This window comes from Pipistrellus hanaki (assembly GCF_964339955.1).
Source record: "Pipistrellus hanaki genome assembly, chromosome: 15".
Taxonomy (NCBI): Eukaryota; Metazoa; Chordata; class Mammalia; order Chiroptera; family Vespertilionidae; genus Pipistrellus; species Pipistrellus hanaki.
Window position 1 is genome coordinate 50,526,625 of NC_140517.1, and position 19,555 is coordinate 50,546,179.

Here is a 19,555-nt window from a genome sequence, read left to right on the forward strand (position 1 = left end):
GCTGGGGCGGCCGCAGGGACCCGTCTGCTTGGGGGGCTCGGCCGAGAGAGATGTCAAGTCTTCCCGCCCCCGATGCGATTCGGGGTTCAGGGTCCCCTGCTCACGGAGGGCCGCCCCTCTGGGCATCGGGGCCCCATGCGTCCTGCTGTGCGTGGGGCGCATATTGCAGACCTGCGGGTGCTGCTCCCCGCGCCCTCCTCGCCGCTTCCCCCTCCTGGGCCTCCTCATGGCACTGGTGCCAGGCTGGCCTAGGCTAGAAGCTCAGGTGCCAGGGCTGGTCGCACCTCGCCCCTGCCCCGCCCACCCCGTCCCTGCCCCGCTCACCCTGCCCCTGACGCCTCTGGGCCTGGGCTGCTCTGCAGAGTAGGGCTCAACTGCTCCAACTGGACAAGGACCCAGGGGCCCCAGGGTGCAGTGGCCGCCCAGCTCCAGGGCTGGGCCCCAGGGCTCAGGAGCTGGAGGACGAGCCTCCTGGGCAGGGATCCCCAGAGGCTCCGCGGGGGTCTCCTCTGGAGGAAGCCAGCGCCCTCTCCGCCCTCCTGGGGCTGCAGGAGCCCTACGCACAGGAGCCCCAGCTGCTCCCTAGGCCCAGCCCCCTGGCCAGGAGGCGAGGCCTGGGACTCCGGACCCAGCAGCTCAGGGGAGCGCTGCGCCCTCAGGGCCCAGAAAGCGCGGCCCGAGGCCCCCTCCACCTGCAGGTCTGGGCCTAGGGCCGCTGCCAGGCCGAGCTCAGGGCTCCGGGGTCAAGGGCTCCTCAGGGGCCGGTGGGCCGGACCTGGGCCCAGGGCACCCCTGGGCCTGGGCCTCCGCCTCCGCCTCCTCCGCCTTCTCCATGGCCTCCACAGCAGCGGCCTCTGCAATGGCCATTCCCTGGGGCGGGGAAAGGGCTGGTTCCAGCCTCAGGGCGGCCCCTCCTCCCGCGGCCACTGGGCAGCTGCCCTTCCCTGGCACAGGTGGCTGAGTCTGGGGCAGGCCTGTCCTTCCTCAGGACGGTCCCTCCTTCCTCCAATGGCACGGTGTCTCCCGCGGCCCCTGGATCTGACGGGGGGGGGGGGCGCGCGCAAGGCCTCGGGTCCCACAGAGCCCCTGGGGTTCCTGGCTGAGGAGTCAGCGGAGCCCCTAGGAGAGCTGCAGGGCCTCCGAGGGGGAGTGATGGTTCCTCCCTCCCTCCTGGGCTGTGTGAACCGGCCACGCAGGTGACACGTGGGGCTTTGAAGGTGGTCTCCTGCCCTGGCCGGTGTGGTCCAGTGGACTGAGCGGCAGCCTTCGGACTGAAGGGTCCGGGGTCCCATTCTGGTCCAGGGCACAGGCCTGGGGTGTGGGCTCCTCCCCAGTGGGGGACCTGCAGGAGCAGCTGGTCAGACATTCTCTCTCATTGTGGATGTTTCTCTCTCCCTCTCCCTCCCTCTCTGAAATCAATCTATCTATCTATCGATATATATATAATTTATTTATTTTATAAATCTTTATTGTTCATATTATTACAAATGTTCCTCTTCCCCTCCCTCCATTACTCTCCTCCACCATGTTCCCACCCCACCCTCTGCCCATTCCCCACCCCCCCATTGTCCTCATCCATAGGTGCACAGTTTATGTTCAGTCTTTTCCCACACCCCCCCACTCCCCTTTTCCCCAGTTCACTCCCCTTCCATACCTCTGATTCTATTGTATTCAACAGTTAATATTGTTCATCAGATTTTTTTTAATTTTCTTTGTTTTTAGATTCACTTGTTGACAGTTACGTATTTGTTGTTCATAATTTTTATCTTTATTTACTTTCTCTTCCGAAAGAACCCCCTTCAGCAATTCATATAATTCTGGTTTGGTGGTGATGAACTCCTTTAGCTTTTTTTAAATTAGTGAAGCTCTTTATCTGGCCTTCTATTCTGAGTGACAGCTTTGTTGGGTAGAGCATTTTTGACTGTAGGTTCTTGCTATTCATCACCTTGAATATTTCTTGCCATTCCCATCTGGCCTGCATGGTTTCAGTTGAGAAATCAGCTGACAATCGTATAGGTGCTCCTTTATAGGTAACTATCTGCTTTGCTCTTACTGCTTTTAATATTCTCTCTCTGTCTTTTGCTCTTGGAATTTTAATTATGATGTGTCTTGGTATGGTCTTCTTTGGATTTCTTTTGTTTGGAGTTCTGTGCGCTTCCTGGACTTGTAAGTCTAATCCTTTCACCAGGTGGGGGAAGTTTTCTGTCACTATTTCTTTCAGTATGTTTTCGATATCTTGCTCTCTCTCACCTTCTGAGTCCCTCATAATTCTGATGTTGGTTCACTTGAAGTTGTCCCAGAGGTTTCTTACATTATCTTCAACTTTCTGGATTCTCTTGTCTTCTTGCTTCTGCAGAGGAGTGTCTTCTGGCTCTTTCTGTTCCAAATCTTTGACTTGATTCTTGCAATCTTCCATTCTGTTTTTAGGACTCTGTATAATATTTTTTTATTTCAGACAATGTATTTTTTATTTCTGGTTGATTCCTTATTATTTCTTGTTGATTCCTTATTAATTCTAGTTGATCCCTTTTCATATCCTCATAAGTCCTATCAACCTTTTCTAGGAAATTCTTGAAAAACATTATAAGTGTAGATTTGAACTCTATATCCAGTCACTTTTGTCCTCCGTTTCTTTCGTTTGTGATTTATTTCCTTGTCTGGCATTTTTGCAGCTCCCCTGAGTTGGTAGCCTTAAAAGTCTCTGTGTTCTGCTTGGATGGGGAGGGGTTTCAGGGTGGAGCCTACAGCCTTGGCTTCCCTCAGCCCCACCCTATATGGCTCCTGAGTCTCAGTATTCCTCAGGGTCCTTCAGTACTCATTGAAAGCACCTCTGAGAGAAAGGTCCCTTCGATTTTCACCTGCTACCAAACAGTCTAGGCCATATGTGTCAAACACAAGGCCCGCGGGCCAAATCCAGCCCGCCAGGCCTTGCAATGTGGCCCGCACCATGCTGTCATCACTGCTCTCCGCTGTCAGTTTATGACATTGTCAGTTTATGACTGTTCAGTAAACCATTCGGCCCACGATTTAGGCTGGATTTTAGATTTTGGCCCCTTCTCTGATTGAGTTCGACACCCCTAGTCTAGGCTCTCCCCCAATGAGCCCAGAACTGGGGTTCAGTTCAGTTGGAAGTGGAGTTGGAGGTGACTTTCAGAGCAGTCTGGAGCTTTTGTCTCGTTTCTGCCAGGGCAATCCAGCAGCACAGTCAAACGTCCATTCGGGGCCTCCTTTTGCCGCTCCCCTGGGTTTCCGCCTTACAGCCCAACTCCCTCTGTATGAGCCTGGGTCCCCAGGGTCTGGCCTAGAACTGAGGTTCAGAGCAGTTGGAACTGGGGCTCAGCACAGTCCGGAGCTTTTGTCTCCTTCCCGCTAGGGCAATCTAGCAGCAGAGTCAACAGTCTGTCCTCTGTGCACAATGTGCGCGCCTCCGGGGGCTCTGCCTTTCGCCATGCCCCTGATATTCTGCTCACATCCCTGGCTCCCACTGTATGAGCCTGGGTTCCCAGGGTCTGGCCAAGAACTGGGGTTCAGTGCTGTCGGGTCTGGGGTTCGGCACAATCAGGAGCTTTTATTTCCTTCCCGCTAGGGAACGCCAGCCAGGCACTCAGCCTCCCCTTCCTCTTTGTGCACAAAGAGTGTCTCCGTACCTTAGGCTTTTACAGCTCCTCTGATTTTCCTTCTGGTTTCCTCTTTCTTTCTCCTTGTAGAATTTCCAGTCAGTCGACTTTCCTGTAGTTCTGGGCAATGTCCATTTTATATTTTTGTTGTATTTTATTGAAATTGTTGTGTGTGGCTGCGGTTAAGTGTTTACCTGTGCAGCCATCTTGGATTCTCTCCTAAAAATATATTTTAAAAAATAAAATAAAAAACAATAAAAATGGTCTCCTTTAAAAGAGAGGATTTCTTAACTTAAAGGTAATAATCATAATCATAATCATAGAACTTCTTGTGGTTGGGGCTAAGGGGGTGCTCAGCTCACACCCTGTCTCCCCTTCAGGGGTCCAGCGGGGGGCTGCATTCACTAGGCGCCGGGGCTGAGGGCCCTCCCGCGAAGGAGCCAGAGCGAGTCCAGGTGGGGGGCGGCCCCGAGGCCTGCAAGGCTTCCCAGGCCCGGCTGGGGTCGCTGGCAGCTCCCCCTACCCCCCACAGCAGAGACCTAGAGGCTCTGAGGGCTGCGGGTGTGACTGCGGGAGCCAGCCCCTGGGAGGGAGAGCAGCGCTGGGGGTGAGGCGACGCCCTGGGAGCTTGGGATTGAGCACTGTTGGGGGGAGGAGGGAGAGAAGAGGGGGGCGAGCCTGGAGGACCTGGTGCTAAGCCCTGGGATGGAGGCCCCGCATCACGTCCTATAAACTCCTGAGAGCAAGGGAAGTCCCCCGCCCCCACAGGAGCCTCCTTTTATGGGGGACCTGCCTCAGAGTCAGGGGTGCAATGTCCCAGATGCCACATGCAGAGGAGCCCAGAGGTGAGCACCCCCCAACCCCTCCAGCCCACAACTGCTCATGCATCCTCTTCACACCTACATGCCCCATGGGCCCCACATGTTCCCATCACATCATCTCAGGGGCCCCGGGGCCCGGGCACAGAGACCACACAGGCGACCAGGACCTTGCAGGGCCTGCGGGGCCTTCACAGCTGGTCCCGAGGCTCCCCCTCTCCTTCCCCCTCCTTTCCACAGCCGCATCCAGCCAACTCTTTATTACTATTATTCCTATTGATTTCAGGAGGAAGGGAGAAGGAGACAGAGAAACACCCATGATGAGAGAGAGCCATGGCTAGGCTGCCTCCCGCATGCACCCCACCCCCCACCCCCGCCACACCCAGAGTGAGGACAGAGTCTGCAACCCAGCAGGTGCCTCACAGGGAATGGAACCCTGACCTCCTGGTTGAAGGTCCATGCTCAGCCGCTGAGCCACACCCAGCCTGGCCCATGGTTCCCTAACAGAATGAGTGACACAGACACGGGGAGGGCTGAGGCTGGGGGAACTGGCACGCACCCTCTCAAACCTGAATGTGAGCTTCTCCTTCAGGAAATGTCACCTGGCAGGGACCACGGACAGGCCTGCTGTCATGATGCAATGCCAGGCCCGAGAGAAAACCAGAATGTTGGCACAGGTGTGTCCCACCACGTCAGCTAGACCCTCCCCAGCGCTGACACACTTCCTAGGGGCTCTGTGCGAAGAGACACAGAGGTGAGCGTGGAGGGCGGGTGACTAATGCATCCGCACGGGAAGGGCTCTAGGACTTAGAGACACAGGGCATCACCTTCACTAACCTGCATGAGGACAGAGCCACCGAGCAAGACAGCCCTGGGGACGGTGACAGAACAGAACAGGAAATATTCACTATTCCACAGCCAGCGGGGCTCGGTGCTTGAACATTGACCTATGAACCAGGAGGTCACAGGTCACCTTTTTGTCTGAGCATATGCCTGGGATGGAGGCTCCATCCTCAGTGTGGGGTTTGTAAGAGGCAGCTGATCAATGACTCTTTCTCATCATTGATGTTTCTATCCCTCTATTCCTCTCTGAAATAAAAAAAATATATATTTAAAAATTAAAACAAGTAGAATGCAGTCCATATGATCCCACTTTGCATATCCCTTTTCAGAAAGGACCACTGTAGTGACCTGAAAAGGTCAGTAAAAAACAGCTCCTGCCCATGTCTGTGCGGCCCTCTATGTCTTAATAAGCTGCCGCCACACCAACAGATCAAACGCAGAAACAAATGAAACCCAGCATCTCCTGGGGGGATGGGCAGGATGTGACAGGGGAGCAGGCCCCTCCTCTCTCCTCCTCCTTCACCTGGGAAATTGGTGATTTTCACAAAAACATGACTCTGTCACCATCTCCCAGGCTGTGAGCATGCGGCGTGAGTTCATACTTGTTTCCCCGTGTGGGTCCGTGAGTGGTGACTGTGACAGAGGGAACCACAGGAACAAGGTTATTGGGGGCCTCCCGCTGTGTGAGGCTGCACAGAGATGGTGAACCCCAAACCTTGGAAAGTCCCTGAACAGCACAGCGCCTGGGCCAGGCCTCGGGGGACAGGGGGACGGGCGCCCCGCGCAGGAGGAGGGTCAGGACCGAGTCCAGGGCCCAGGCCTGCGCTCAGGTCTCAGCGGGGCACAGAGTCTGGGGGGGAAACTCCCTGGTGGGGACTCCCCAGCGCCCTGGTTTCACTTCTCCTCTCCCAACCTGTTTCCGCGCCTTTTTCCCGGATACACATGACGTCGCAACAATTCTCACTACCATTGGCTAAAATGCTTCTACAGCAGCCAATCAGCGTCCCCGCGGCTCCCGGTTATAAGTCCTCCGCGGAAGCGCCCGGACTCAGACGCGCCCCAAACGCCAGGATGCGGGTGCAGAGGCCCCCCACCCTCCTCCTGCTGCTCTCGGGGGCGCTGGTCCTGACCCCCAGCGGGGCCGGTGAGTGCGGGGTCCGAGGGGGCGGCTGTGCGGGGAGGAGCGCGGGGACCCGGCGGGGCGCGGGCCCGGGAAGGCGCGTGTCCAGCCCGGCCCTGCCCTCTGTCCGCCCCCCAGGCCCCCACTCCCTGAGATATTTCTACACCGGCGTGTCCCGGCCCGGCCGCGGGGAGCCCCGCTTCCTCGTCGTTGGCTACGTGGACGACACGCAGTTCGTGCGGTTCGACAGCGACGCGCCGAGTGGGAGGATGGAGCCGCGGGCGCCGTGGATGCAGCAGCCGTGGGTGGAGCGGGAGGACCCGGGGTATTGGGACCGGGAGACGCGGAACATGAAGGGAGCCACACAGAATTACCGAGGGAACCTGCAGAACCTGCGCGGCTACTACAACCAGAGCGAGGACGGTGAGCCGCGCGCCGGGCCCCTCACGACCCCCCTCCCCACGGACGGGCCGGGGTCGCCCCGAGAGTCCGGGTCCGAGCGTCACCCCGAGGCGGCGGGACCCGCCCGGCCCCCCACCCCCGGGAGGAGCCCGCGGGGACTGTGACCCGATTTCACTTTCAGTTTTAGATTCAGTCCCCCCGGGGCGGGGCGGGGCGGGCTGACCTCCGGGCGGGCTGACCTCGGGGCGGGGTCAGGGTCTCACACCTTCCAGGAGATGTATGGCTGCGAGGTGGGACCGGACTGGCGCCTCCTCCGCGGGTACGAGCAATACGCCTACGATGGCACCGACTACATCGCCCTGAACGAGGACCTGACCTCCTGGACCGCGGCCGACATGGCGGCTCAGATCACAAAGCGGAAGTGGGAGGCGGCGGGTGCGGCAGAGCATCACAGGAGCTACCTGGAGGGCCGGTGTGTGGACTATCTGCGCATGTACCTGGACAAAGGGAAGGAGACCCTGCAGCGTGCAGGTACCAGGGGCCCTGGGGCCGCCCCCTCTCCCCGGCGCTGGGGCTCCTACAAGGAGACAGGACAGGGGGTCAGTGTCAGACACCCCTCCTCGGGGTCAGGGAGGGGGAGGGCCCTGAATGTCCCGGTTGGGTACAGAGGGACTGGCCCTCCTCTCAGGGACAGTGAGGAAGTGGGCTCCCCTGGGGAGCAGGGAGACTCCCCTGAAATAACCAACCAGATGTTCCCAAGGGGACCTTCTCTCTCAGGCCTTGTGCGCTGCCCCACACCCCTGTGTCTGAGGCCTGGCCCCTGCTTTTCTGATTTACGTGGCCTCCACCCAGGTCAGGACACAAACCCCATTTCTCCCTCAGAGAACTGCCTCCTGCCCTGGGCTGTGTCTCTCTGATTCTAGAACTTTCTAAAAACAAGGAAGTCCTTCCAGGAGCCTCTGTCCAGGCTGGTGTGTGTGCTGTGTGCTCCCTCCCCACCCAGGTGTCTGTCCACTCTCAGGATGGTCACATGGGCGCTGCTGGAGTGTCCCATGGAGGATGCAAAGGTCCTGCATTTTCTCCCCTCCCCTCAGACCCTCCAAAGGCACACGTGAGCCACCACCCCGTCTCTGCCAGTGAGGTCACCCTGAGGTGCTGGGCGCTGGGCTTCTACCCTGCGGACATCAGCCTGACCTGGCAGCGTGACGGGGAGGACCAGACCCAGGACATGGAGATGGTGGAGACCAGGCCTGCGGGGGACGGCACCTTCCAGAAGTGGGCGGCCGTGGGGGTGCCCCCTGGAGAGGAGCACAGATACACGTGCCATGTGCAGCACGAGGGGCTGACCAAGCCCCTGAGCCTGAGATGGGGTGAGGAGGGCCGTGGGCACAGAGCCTCTTCACAGGGCAGCGGGGCCCTGGAGGACCTCAGTGGGGTGGCGGCTGAGGCCTGGGGTCAGGGCCCTCACCCTCCCTTCCCTTCTCCTCCCAGAGCCGCCTCCTCAGACCTTCATCTTCATCATCCTGGGCATTGTTGGGGGCCTGGTCCTGCTGGGAGCTGTGGCTGGAGCTGTGATGTGGGGGAAGAGGCGCTCAGGTGAGCAGGGGTGGGGTGTGAGTGTCTGTCCCACTGGGGGTTCAAGCCCAGGTAGACGTGTGTCCCACCTCATTCCCGGGAGCACCATCCCCACATTGTGATGGCCAGTGTGGGGCTCTGTGCTCACACTGACTCTGTAGTGAGGCCTGTGGGAGATGAGGGGCCCACTTCTCACCTGATACTGCTGTTGGTGGGGACCCCGTTCCCAGCAGCCCCAGGTCAGAGGGCAGGTCCCTGCTGAGCACAGACCTCCAGGAGGGTGGGGGGTCCAGTCCCCATACATGTCCTTCAACCGTGTGTCCAGGTCCTGCCCTGGGTCTGTACACATGCTTCTGGAAACTTCTCTAGGCCCACAATTAGGGCTTCCTCTTAGTCTAGAACCTCATGGCCCTGCCTCCTCCCTGGTCTCTCACGGGGTGTTTTCTTCCCGCAGGTGGAAAAGGAGGGAGCTACGCTCAGGCTGCCAGTGAGTATGGGGGGTGACCCCTGAGACCCTGTGACAGTGCAGAGGGAGCCATAGGGGACCCCACCCACATAGTTCCTCTTAGTCTCCTACCCTGGGGCTCTGACCCCTTCCCTGGTTTGTCCCCTCCAGACAGTGACAGCGCCCAGGGCTCTGATGTGTCTCTCTCGGCTTCTAAAGGTGAGACCTGCCATGAGGAGGAGTGGGCAGAGGGGGGACTGGGCAGTGGGGAGTCTGTGGGACACTGTGAGCATGAAGTGGGTTTGAGAATGTCACCAGTCACAGCCACTGCCCTGAACCTGCTCATGATGATTGTCCTCCACAGCGTGAGGCCGCTGCCCTGTGGGGACTGAGTGATGGAAGGTGTGTTCCAGCTCCCACTTCCTGACTCAGGAACCTCTGATTGGGGTGCTGGCCCCACCCTGCCCCCCACACTTTCCTGTCAGCAGACATGGCTGGGCCCTCCCCGGCCCCATCCCTGCCTTTCCTCCCTCGTGCTCTGAGCTGCCACTTCCTGCTCCGGATTGAAATGAGACTGTGGATTGACCTGATTATTCTATGCTTGCTGTGACTGCTGACTGCAATTTAAGGCGACCCTCTAATTACATGTCTTCTGAGAGGAAATAAACAGAAGCACCAAGAGTTTTGCAGATTCCTGTGTATTCTGTGCTCTTTGCAGGCGGGACGGGAGTGGCGGTGAGGACTGAGCATGGCTGGGATAGGGCCTGGTCAGTGCTCAGTGCATCGTGGGCTTTGACGTGGTCACTCCTTGGCCGGGTCACCTCTCTGCTCCTCTGACCTTGTCCCTCAGGGGAACCCTGTCCAACCAGGACCTGTGGTCACAGGGACTCCCCTTCCCCAGGCCTTGTCACGTGTCCTAATGCAGCGCATCTCCAGGAGCCTGGTCAGTAAGGCTTCCTGGGGCAGGTCAGCCTGGGCTCAGGCCTGGGCCCGACCTCGGCCTCCTCTCCTGGGTGTTTATATCTTTGCTCTTGTGGACACAATGCCTGTCCCTGTTTGTGCAGGGGTTTTGGTCTCGTTTTCTGGGGGTCCCCGTCTGACAGCAGCAGGAGGCATGTTCCCCGTCAGTGTCCCGCAGGCCCAGGTCCCTGCACACAGGCCTCTGTGGTTGGAGAGATGGGTGGGTGTTCAGGCTCCTCCTGCTGTGCCTCCTTCTAGGGCCTGAACATTCCAACCTTCGGAACAACTGGGTCTTTCTGGGGACCAGCCCCCACTCTGACGCTCTCCTGGCCCCTCAGCCAAGAGCCATCTCACCAGCGTCCCAAAGACACCTGTCCCTCAGGAGGTGCCCAGGGTTTTAAGAGCTCAGTGCCAAGAGCCAGGGGCAAAGATGAGTCACTTTCTCTCATCCCACAGGTCACTGCCCACAGATCCACTAAGAGCAAAGTTTTCCCACAAGTTAAGGATGCTGGCACCTTACTAGAGTCCCACCCACTCATGAACAGAGTCCAGTCCATCCTTCTATTGAGGATGGTTACATGGTCCACACATGTATGAAAACTGCCCAAGCAGTTTAGTCAGAGGAGAAACTGAAATTCAGCCACAATGTGCTATTGCTGCCCACCTCCCGGTTTGGTGGAAATGACAGTCTGACAAAGTCAACTGTTCACAGGCATGCGGACTCCTCCCTCATATCCTCCTGGTGGGAAAGTGCGTTGTCTCACACCTGGTGGGAACTGCATTGTCCGAGCTCCCTGCACCTAGGGACAGAGCAGGATGGGTGTTGGGGAGTCAGGGGCTGAGTGTCCCCCAGAGGAGGACAGGAGAACACAGATGGGAGGAGGGAGAGAGTGAAAGGCTCAGGACAGATGGACCCAACACAGAGACGCCTGTTGGCAAACGTGTGGAGGAGAGAGAAGCCTTACCCATCGTGGGGAGAACGTGCTTATCCTCCCGAAAGAGATGTTCAGCCCTGACGTACCTGAAACCACCCAACTTCACTGATGGCTCCGTCACAGGCTGGGCACTCCTGCTATGTCCCCCAATCTTCTCCCATGGCGTGCCACACATGTGCTGTCACAGAGGGAACGTTAGTCAAGATGCCAGCTGTCCCACTCCCCCTTTTGAAAGAAGAAATAAAAGGAGAGGGTTTAGTGAGGTCACAGGGATCTCACGGATCTTGGAATTTCGGGGAAGTCACTCTGCCCCATTGGACACCTGTACACGCGTGAACAGAGACGGGGAAGATAAGGGAACCACCTCCTTTCTAGGCATGAGGAAATGGGGTGAAACAGTGGATGTAGAAACACAAAGGTAGGAATTGAGCCTGAGAGTTTCTTCTCAGGGGACGCCGAGGGGAACCCGTTGGCAGCTCTACCTGGACAGGAGTGAAGGGACCTCGGGTCCCCCATCCAATTAGTGACTCCACATGGCCCCCTGGATAGAAGGGGACTTTCTCCGATGCACAGTGACCTTTTATTACTCCGCAGAATGCTTTTCTTACTCTGGACAGTGTAGGAGTTCCATGGAGAAAGAGGTTGACTCCATCACATTTCCAAACAGATATGGACAAGAAACCTTAACCCATTCTCCTGCCTCCCAGCCGTGATGGGAATTCCTGCCCAACACATGGTAGGGAGGGTGGGATGGAGGCAGGTCCTCAGGGCGGTGGCTGACTTCCTCTGGAGTCCGAGGAGAGGGGATTCCAAGGCAGGTCTGGCAGCCGCAGGACAGACCGGGAAAGACTGACGTCCCCCAGGCTACAGCTGACTTCCCTGCCTTCCTTCCTAACCCAGGACTGGTCTGTGACGTGTAGGTGGGAGTTTCTGTTGGTCACAATCGTGAACAACTCCATTGTTTCTGCATTCAGATCCTTCACATCGAGCCTGAGAAAATGCAGAGGGAGAACTCTGTTAACCCTCCATGCTCTAGACCGGCTCTGAGGCCTCAGGGACCTTTCTCCCCGCCTGGCATTCTTCAGTCATTCTTTTTTTCAAATATATTTTATCAATTTTTTTACAGAGAGGAAGTGAGAGGGATAGAGAGCTAGAAACATCGTTGAGAGACAGTCATTGATCAGCTGCCTCCTGCACACCCACTCCTGGAGATTGAGCTTACAACCCAGGCATATGCCCTTGACCAGAATCGAACCTGGGACCTTCACTTCGCAGGCCAATGCTCTATCCCCTGAGCCTCAGCAGCTAGGACTACGTATATTTTCCAAATCCCAACAGACAAGACCATTCTTGTCAAGTTCCACGTGTCTGGCGCCGGCCACAGCATCTGCCCTCACCTGGTACCGCCTGGCCCATCTCATCACAGAACTGTCCCAGTCGCCTCGGAGGACAGAGCCCAACTCACCCGATGGTCTGAAGGACACAACACGGGTGAGCCAGGCTCTCGAGAAGTCGCACGATCCCTTCATCACCCAACTTGTTCCCAAGCAGATTGATTTTCTTCAGAGTTCTGCTGCTGACAAGGACGGAGGCGAGGGACGCGCAGCAGCCACCAGTTAGCATGCACTCCTCCAACCTGTGAGGAGAGAGGCACCAGGGAGTGGGCGCCAGTCCTTGGGGGCCTGGTGTGCCGAGCACGTGGGTATGGATGGGTGCCCCATACACCTCCCTCCCAAGTTGTGCACTAGAGAATGTCATTCCATAGAGCGTCATTCCGACAGCAGATCCACCCCGCCCGGTTCTCACGTCCCCACAGCCATTGAACGTATCCCCCTCAGCTCTTCCCAGGCTTACACAGGATTGCCCTCCCCGCTCAGCGACCTAGGACCTACCCGATATTCTCCAGATTGCAGTCTGGATGTCTCAGAGCCCCACACAGCATCTCCATCCCCGCATCCCCGATGTTGTTGCTCCCGAGCTCCAGGCTCTTCAGGTTGGGGTTATCTCTCAGGACATAGACCATGTACTCACAGCCCTTGTCCGTGAAAAAGCAGCCGGATATCCTGCAGAGAGGGAAGGAGCTGGAGTCACGGCAGCCCGTTCCAAAAGGGTCTCAGAGCATGACGTGGTAGTGAGTGTCCTTGAACCTCCAGTTGCCCATCCTTAGCATCCCGAAGCTCCCTGTCGCTATGTGGACACAAGATGGCCACCACTAGATGGCTAGCAGGAGAGACCAGGCTTGCAACGGAGGACAGTTGAGAGGGACGAGGCCTGCAAGGGAGGGCAGTTGGGGGTGATAAAGTCTTCAGGGGAGGGCAGTTAGGAGTGACCAGGCTAGCAGAGGACGGCAGTTGGGGGCAAACAGGCTGGCAGGGGAGCAGGTAGCCATCAATTAGGCTGTCATGGGAGTGGTTAGGCGGTGATGAAGCTGGTTAGGGGCAATAAGGCAGGCAGGCAGGCAGGCGAGCAATTGGGAACCAGCAGTCCTGAATTGTGAGAGGGATGTCCGACTGCCCATTTAGGCCCGATCCTGGTGGGGAGTTGGACATCCTTTGAGGGGTCCCAATTTGGAGACATCCCCCGCCCCCGTGCACAAATTTTGTGCACCGGGCCTCTAGTGATTTCATAATCAGGGAAACTGAGACAGATCACTGTAAGCATTTTGTATATATTCTCATTGATTTCAGAGAGGAAAGGAGAGGGAGAGAGGAAGATAGAAACATCGATGATGAGAATCATGGATTGGCTTCCTCCTTCACACCCCCTCCTGGGGGATCAAGCCCACTACCCATTCATGGGCCATGACTGGGAATTGAACCATGATCTCCTGGTTCATATATTAATCCTCAACCATTGAGACATGCCAGCTGGGCTGTGAAGTATTTTTGTCTGATGACTTAGATAACAACAACAACAAAATTTTTTTTTTTAAATTCCAGTGGCTATTCAATATTTTGTATCCATTTCTGGCGTACAGCACAGTGGCTTGACAATTACGTGATTGATGAAGCGATCAGATGCCATTTCCAGTCTGTGTTTTTGTGGTGCTAGACTTGAGCTCCAAGGAGTTGTTTTCGGTAACCTCTTTGGATGCTCATTCCTCTCCCTTCCCTACTCACGCCCACAGCCAACATCATTGCCTGGCCGCTGTTCGCCCAGTGGCCAGAGCCTCACCCCATGCAGCCAAGGTGGACGGCTCCATTCCCAGTCACCGGGCATGTACCTGAGCTGCAGGCTCCATGCCTGGCATGGGCTGGAGACAACCCATCGATGTGTCTCTCTCTCATCAATCTCCCTCTGTGCCTCTGTCTCTCTCTCCCCTGTCCTCCTTCCCTCCCTTCTCCTTCCCTCCCTTCTACTCTGTAAATATTAACAACAACAACAAAAATAAGAACAATGAATCCTCAGGTAGGAGCCACAACAGTAAAACAAGACAACTCTGGTCCCCAAACCCTTTCCCGGGAGCCACGCGGCTGTCCCAGGAAGATGCGGCGGCAGTGGGAGGACTTACTCCAGCTCCCGCACGGAGCAGGTCGGTAACAGCAGGGCCATCATCAGCGTCAGCACTCCTCTATCTCCTATGTTATTCACGCTCATATCCAGGTGCTTCAAGGTTACGGTGTGGACCAGACTTTTCGCAATTAAGCTTATGGAATTTAACGAGAGACAACAGAAGAGCAACCTGCGGACAATCAAAAAAAGGAGGAGGATGCCAAAACTAGTGTGGCCCAGTGGAGAGAGCGTTGTCCTCTGGACTGAAGGGTCCCGCGTTCGATTCTGGTCAAGGGCATGTACCTTGGTTGCGGGCACATCCCCATTGGTGGGTGTGCATGAGGCAGTTGATCCATGTTTCTCTCTCATCAATGTTTCTAGCTTTCTATCCCTCTCTGTAAAAACTCAATAAAATATATTTTTTTTAAAAAAAAGGAGGAGGAGGAAGAGGAGAAGGAGGAAGAGGAGGAGGAAGAAAAGAAGGAAGAGGAAGAGTAGGAGGAATAAAAGAAAGAGGAGGAGGTGAAAAGGAGGAGAAAGAAAAGAAAGAGGAGGAGGTGTAGGAGGAGGAGAAGGAAGAGGATGATGATGAGAAGCACCTGAGATATTCTATAATCAGACGTGGTGATGGTATAGGACTCTGAGCACATGGAAAGACCATTAGAATATATACCTTATCATTGTTTGTTAATCCCCACCTGAGGTTATTTTTTCATTGATTTTTTATTTATTTTTTTTTTCAGTATTTAAAGTATTACAGCCCTAACTGCTTTGGCTCAGTGGATACAGCATCAGCCTGAGGACTGAAGGGTCCCAGGTTTGATTCCGTCAAGACAATGCACCTTGGTTGTGGGCACATCCCCAGTTGGGGTTATGCAGAAGGCAGCTGATCAATGTTTCTTAACTCTCTATCCCACTCCCTTCCTCTCTGTAAAAATTCAATGAGAAACATTTTTTAAAAATAAAGAATTACAAATAATAGTACAGATGTCTCCTTTTTTCTCCCATTGACCTCCCCCCAGCCTCTCCTACCCCTGGACCATGCCCTCCCCCCACTCCCACCCAGTGTCCATGTCCATTGGTTATGTGTACATGGGTACATACAAGTCCTTCGACTTTCTTAAAGAGAGACACTGGAAGGGAGAGGGAGGGAGAGAGAGGCACAAATCGGTTGCCTTCTGCACACGTTTCTACTGGGGCCTGGGATCAAACCTATGACTCAAGCAAGTGCCCTTGACTGGGATTTGAATCCAAGACCCATCAGTGCCCAGGCCAGCACTCTAACCACTGAGTAACACCAGCTAGGGATGAAGGTCAACTGTAGAGTGCATATTATGGGATGTGAATCCAATCTCAAATCTGCCCCCCCCCAAAAAAAATAATAAAACAGGAAACAAATCATGAAGATGGCATTCTGAGGTGACATTACAAAACCTACTGGGAATGTCAGTATCCAGCCAATAACTCTTGGCCCGTTTTTGAACAGGAGTAACATTAAGTAATACTGGCATTAATTACTTACTGGGTTCCTCAGGGACCAGAAAGATCCTAGAATAAAGAGACTCCGAAGACAATGAATGTGTATTTTGAGACTTGGAGTTAGAAAGAAGAACGTGTATTATCCTTTTTCCTTAAATCACTGAGCAAGACCATTAAGTCTAAATTACAGAGCTAGGCCGAAACCAGTTTGGCTCAGTGGATAGAGCATCAGTCTGAGGACTGAAGGGTCCTGGGTTCGATTCTGGTCAAGGGCATGTGCCTTTGTTGTAGGCACATCCCCATAGTGGGTGTGCAAGAGGCAGCTGATCAATGATTCTCTCTCATCGGTGTTTCTAACTCTCTATCCCTCTCTCTTCCTCTCTTAAAAAAAAAAAAAATCAATAAACAGCAACCTTGACCTAGGAGGGACCATGCTTTATCCAACGGGAGCTACCGGGCCGGCCTCTGCCACACCCACCAGGGTGCTTGGACCACACACTCAGACATCCATGCTCCGGGCCACATGTGTCCGTGGTAGGACCACATAAGCCGACTCACACCAGCGACTCAAGCACGCAGTTCGGATGGTACAGAGCGTCACAGAAGATTTTCAGCCCGTCCATGCTCAGCGCGTTTTTGGACAAGGTCAGCTTCTTCAGCGTTTTGCTGCTGAGGAGGAGGGAGGCTAGGTGTCTGTAGGCGCTGGCTTCCAAGTTGCAGTTCGTTAAGCTGCAGGAGGGAAATGCACACGGGTGGGGTGAGGCGCTCTGGGTTTCCAAGCCATCTCTCATCTCTTTCCAGAGGGACCAGCTCCAATCGAGGAAGGGGACACCTGCTAAACACGACCCACAAGCATCCTTCTCGGCGTCTCCGTCTCTCCCCTCGGCAGTTCTCCAAGTTCAAATTCAGGCCAAGTTTGGAGATGTAGTAGGCAGTTCTTCCCCCGACCCCGACCCCCACCCCAATGCCTCTTCCCTGTGTTTCAGAATTCTAACTCAGGTATCAAGATTCAGTGTAGCCCTAACCGGTTTGGCTCAGTGGATAGAGCATGGGCCTGTGGACTGAAGGCTCCCAGGTTCAATTCCGGTCAAGGGCACATCCCCAGTAGGAGGTGTGCAGGAGGCAGCTGATCAATGTTTCTCTCTAATCGGTGTTTCTAACTCTCTATCCATCTCCCTTCTTTCTGTGAAAAGTCAATAAAATACATATTTTTTAAAAAATGACATTCAGCCATTCAGCGTACCATCACATTTACGGGGGTGTTTGATTCCCAGCCTTCCGACATAAGCTGTGCTGTGTTATTGTGAAATTGGCTCTTGAATAACTTCCTGACTTTGTCTAACATTCTCCTCATCGGCCACATGATGCCGTCTTCCCTCTCTGCCCTCTGACATTGGCGGGAGAGAAACCACGAGCCAAAAACCATCTGGGGCCAAAACCCATTTGGCTCCGTAGATAGAGCGTCTGTCTGCAGAATGAAGGGTCCCAGGTTCCATTCCGGTCAAGGGCATGTACCTTGGTTGCGGGCACATCCCCAGTAAGGGATGTGCAAGAGGCAGCTGATCGATGTTTCTCTCTTCAATGTTTCTCTCTCATCAATGTTTCTAGCTCTCTATCCCTCTACCTTCCTCTCTGTAAAAAAGTCAATAAAATATATTGTTAAAAAACCTTCTGGGAACACTGCCTCAAGGAGAAGTAGTAGGAGGTATTATCCAATACAGCCCCCCACAGCCGAAACCGGTTTGGCTCAGTGGATAGAGAGTCGGCCTGCGGACTGAAAAGTCCCAGGTTTGATTCTGGTCAAGGGCATGTACCTTGGTTGCAAGCACATCCCCAGTGGGGGGTGTGCAGGAGGCAGCTAGTCAATGTTTCTCTCTCAATGATGTTTCTAGCTCTCTATCCATCTCCCTTCCTCTCTATAAAAAATCAGTAAGATATATTTAAAACCAAACAAACAAAGAGCCCCCCCGAACACTCAGCTCTACCCCCCCAACCTTACCCCCCCCCCGGGCATTCCCACACACAGTGTCCATTCAGTTGGGTGGAAACCCACCTCAGGTGCTGGATGCTGCACCCCGGGTCGGTGAAGACCTGGTGCAGCAGCGAGAACACCTTCCAAGAGACGGGCATGCAGCTCAGGCAGAGGCTCGCCAGATTCCGGCTCTGAACCACAGCCTTGAAGATGTCTTCGAACCTGGTGTCCACCGAGAAGTAGGTCAGCCTGGCAGAGAGGAAACAGCAGGAGAGCTCCAGTCAAGGTCAGAGGTCACCGTTCACATCTTCTCCGCGGGTTTCCCTGCCTGCCCTACTCCCTTCTAGAACGTTCCTGAGTGTGGACCACTTCTCCCCAGACCTTTCGGCGTCTCACATTCCCTGGGGCAAGGCCAATGGCCTCGACTAACCCCACAATCAGACTGTTGACTTGGAAATGACCCTCTGGGCCTTGTACCACAGGAGCTTCCTCTGAGTGGGACCCCTAGGGGACGCCCCCAAACCACACACACACCCATCTGCATGTGAAATAAAACCATGTGTGTATACCATGACAGTAAAGACCATTTATGATCATGGCTAATGCACCCATAGGAGGATGCACACGTTAATTGTTCACATTAAAAATATATATATTTACCGAAACCGGTTTGGCTCAGTGGATAGAGTGTCGGCCTGAGGACTGAAAGGTCCGGAGTTTGATTCCATTCAAGGGCATGTACCTTGGTTGCGGGCACATCCCCAGCAGGGGGTGTGCAGGAGGCAGCTGATCGATGATTCTCTCTCATCTATGTTTCTAACTCTCTATCCCTCTCTCTTCCTCTCTGTAAGAAAATCAATAAAATATATATTTTTTAAATTGTTTTTATTGATTTTTTACAGATAGGAAGTGAGAGGGATATAGAGTTAGAAACATCAACCAGCTGCCTCCTGCACACCTCCCACTGGAAATGTGCCCACAACTGAGGTACATGCCCTTGACCGGAATCGAACCGGCCACCTAGGTAAGTGCCCTTGACAGGCAATAGAACTACCATCCTCTCTCACTCTCCCTTCCTCTCTGAAAACCAATGATGCCCAGGATGGCATGCCTCAGTTATATTAGAGTGTTGGCCCTGCCGGAAACAAATCAGTTTCACTAAAAGAGAGATGTTGACAGGAAGCCAGGAAGGCTGGTCCACAACCTTAACTGCTCTAATCACTCACCCTTCAGTGGAGACATGGTTAGCTAAGGCAGCCTCCACCTTGTTTGTCGCATGTTTGTTGTTTCCTGCCTAAGGGCTACATGTAAATTCCTGTGTCTCCTGCCTAAGATGTTTTCCCCGAAGCCTCACTAAAAGCCATGGCAGGGCCAGAGCAGGGAGTAGTTCTCCCACTAGAGTTGGACTACCGCCTGGCCCCCCATATCGCCCAATTGAATTTCTTCAAGTCTCTCTTTTCATTTGTGTGCGGCCCTTCTCCAGAACCCGAACCCTGAGTTGGAACTCTTTCCACGCGGGACGTGAAAGAGATTCCTATATGGCCCCAACACCGAAGGGTCTCAGGTTCTACTCCCTGTCAAGGGCGACTACCATAGCATATTATGTTTTTATTATTATAGAAATCCCATGGACACAGATGATACAGTGGTGAAGGCCTGGAGAAGGGGGTGGGGACAGGCTAGAAGGGGTCAATGGAAGGGACAAGGGATACATGTAATACTGCCAACAATATTTTTTTTTTTAAAGGAAATTTTAAAGATCCACACCCATTATTCCTGTTCCCCAAAGGACTGAGGTAACACCTACTTGAGGGTCCGAAGGTGACAGTCGGGATGGCTCAGGGCCTTACACAGAACCCTGTCGGCAGTGTCGTCCAGGTCGGTGTTACAGAGCTCC

At 54.7% G+C, this 19,555-nt stretch overlaps 2 protein-coding genes across 5 annotated transcripts in view; one reads left to right on the top strand and one right to left on the bottom strand.

The window, feature by feature from the left end:
- The window catches only part of LOC311633592 (patr class I histocompatibility antigen, A-108 alpha chain-like), a 45,438-nt gene extending 35,937 nt beyond the window's left edge, over positions 1–9,501 (top strand). The window contains exons 1-8 of one of the 4 annotated variants that reach the window (XM_084906436.1): positions 6,267–6,422; positions 6,537–6,821; positions 7,056–7,331; positions 7,895–8,170; positions 8,292–8,396; positions 8,830–8,866; positions 9,002–9,039; positions 9,185–9,501. In XM_084906436.1, coding sequence (XP_084762562.1) covers positions 6,350–6,422; positions 6,537–6,821; positions 7,056–7,331; positions 7,895–8,170; positions 8,292–8,396; positions 8,830–8,866; positions 9,002–9,039; positions 9,185–9,189 — 1,095 coding nt within the window. In that variant the 5' untranslated portion in view covers positions 6,267–6,349 and the 3' untranslated portion in view covers positions 9,190–9,501. Of the gene's footprint in view, positions 1–6,266; positions 6,423–6,536; positions 6,822–7,055; positions 7,332–7,894; positions 8,171–8,291; positions 8,397–8,829; positions 8,867–8,991; positions 9,040–9,184 lie in introns of those variants that run through there. The other 3 variants (XM_084906425.1, XM_084906426.1, XM_084906447.1) reach the window with 3 other exon arrangements.
- Positions 9,502–11,390: 1,889 nt separating this feature from the next.
- Positions 11,391–12,890, bottom strand: LOC311633657 (NACHT, LRR and PYD domains-containing protein 11-like). Its single transcript, XM_084906633.1, has 3 exons — positions 12,608–12,890; positions 12,181–12,351; positions 11,391–11,705 (listed from the first exon to the last, which is right to left on the bottom strand). The coding sequence occupies exons 1-3, from the start codon at positions 12,736–12,738 to the stop codon at positions 11,480–11,482; spliced, it is 528 nt and encodes a 175-aa protein (XP_084762759.1). The 5' UTR covers positions 12,739–12,890; the 3' UTR covers positions 11,391–11,479.
- Between the last annotated feature and the right edge of the window lie 6,665 nt (positions 12,891–19,555).

Excerpts from the sequence above, each read along its gene's own strand:
- LOC311633657 (XM_084906633.1), bottom strand. The coding sequence starts at position 12,738 with ATGGTCTATGTCCTGAGAGATAACCCCAACCTGAAGAGCCTGGAGCTC. Across the intron at positions 12,352-12,607 it reads TGCAATCTGGAGAATATCGG|GTTGGAGGAGTGCATGCTAA; the intron begins GTAGGTCCTAGG and ends CTCTCCTCACAG. Across the intron at positions 11,706-12,180 it reads TGTGTCCTTCAGACCATCGG|GCTCGATGTGAAGGATCTGA; the intron begins GTGAGTTGGGCT and ends GCATTTTCTCAG.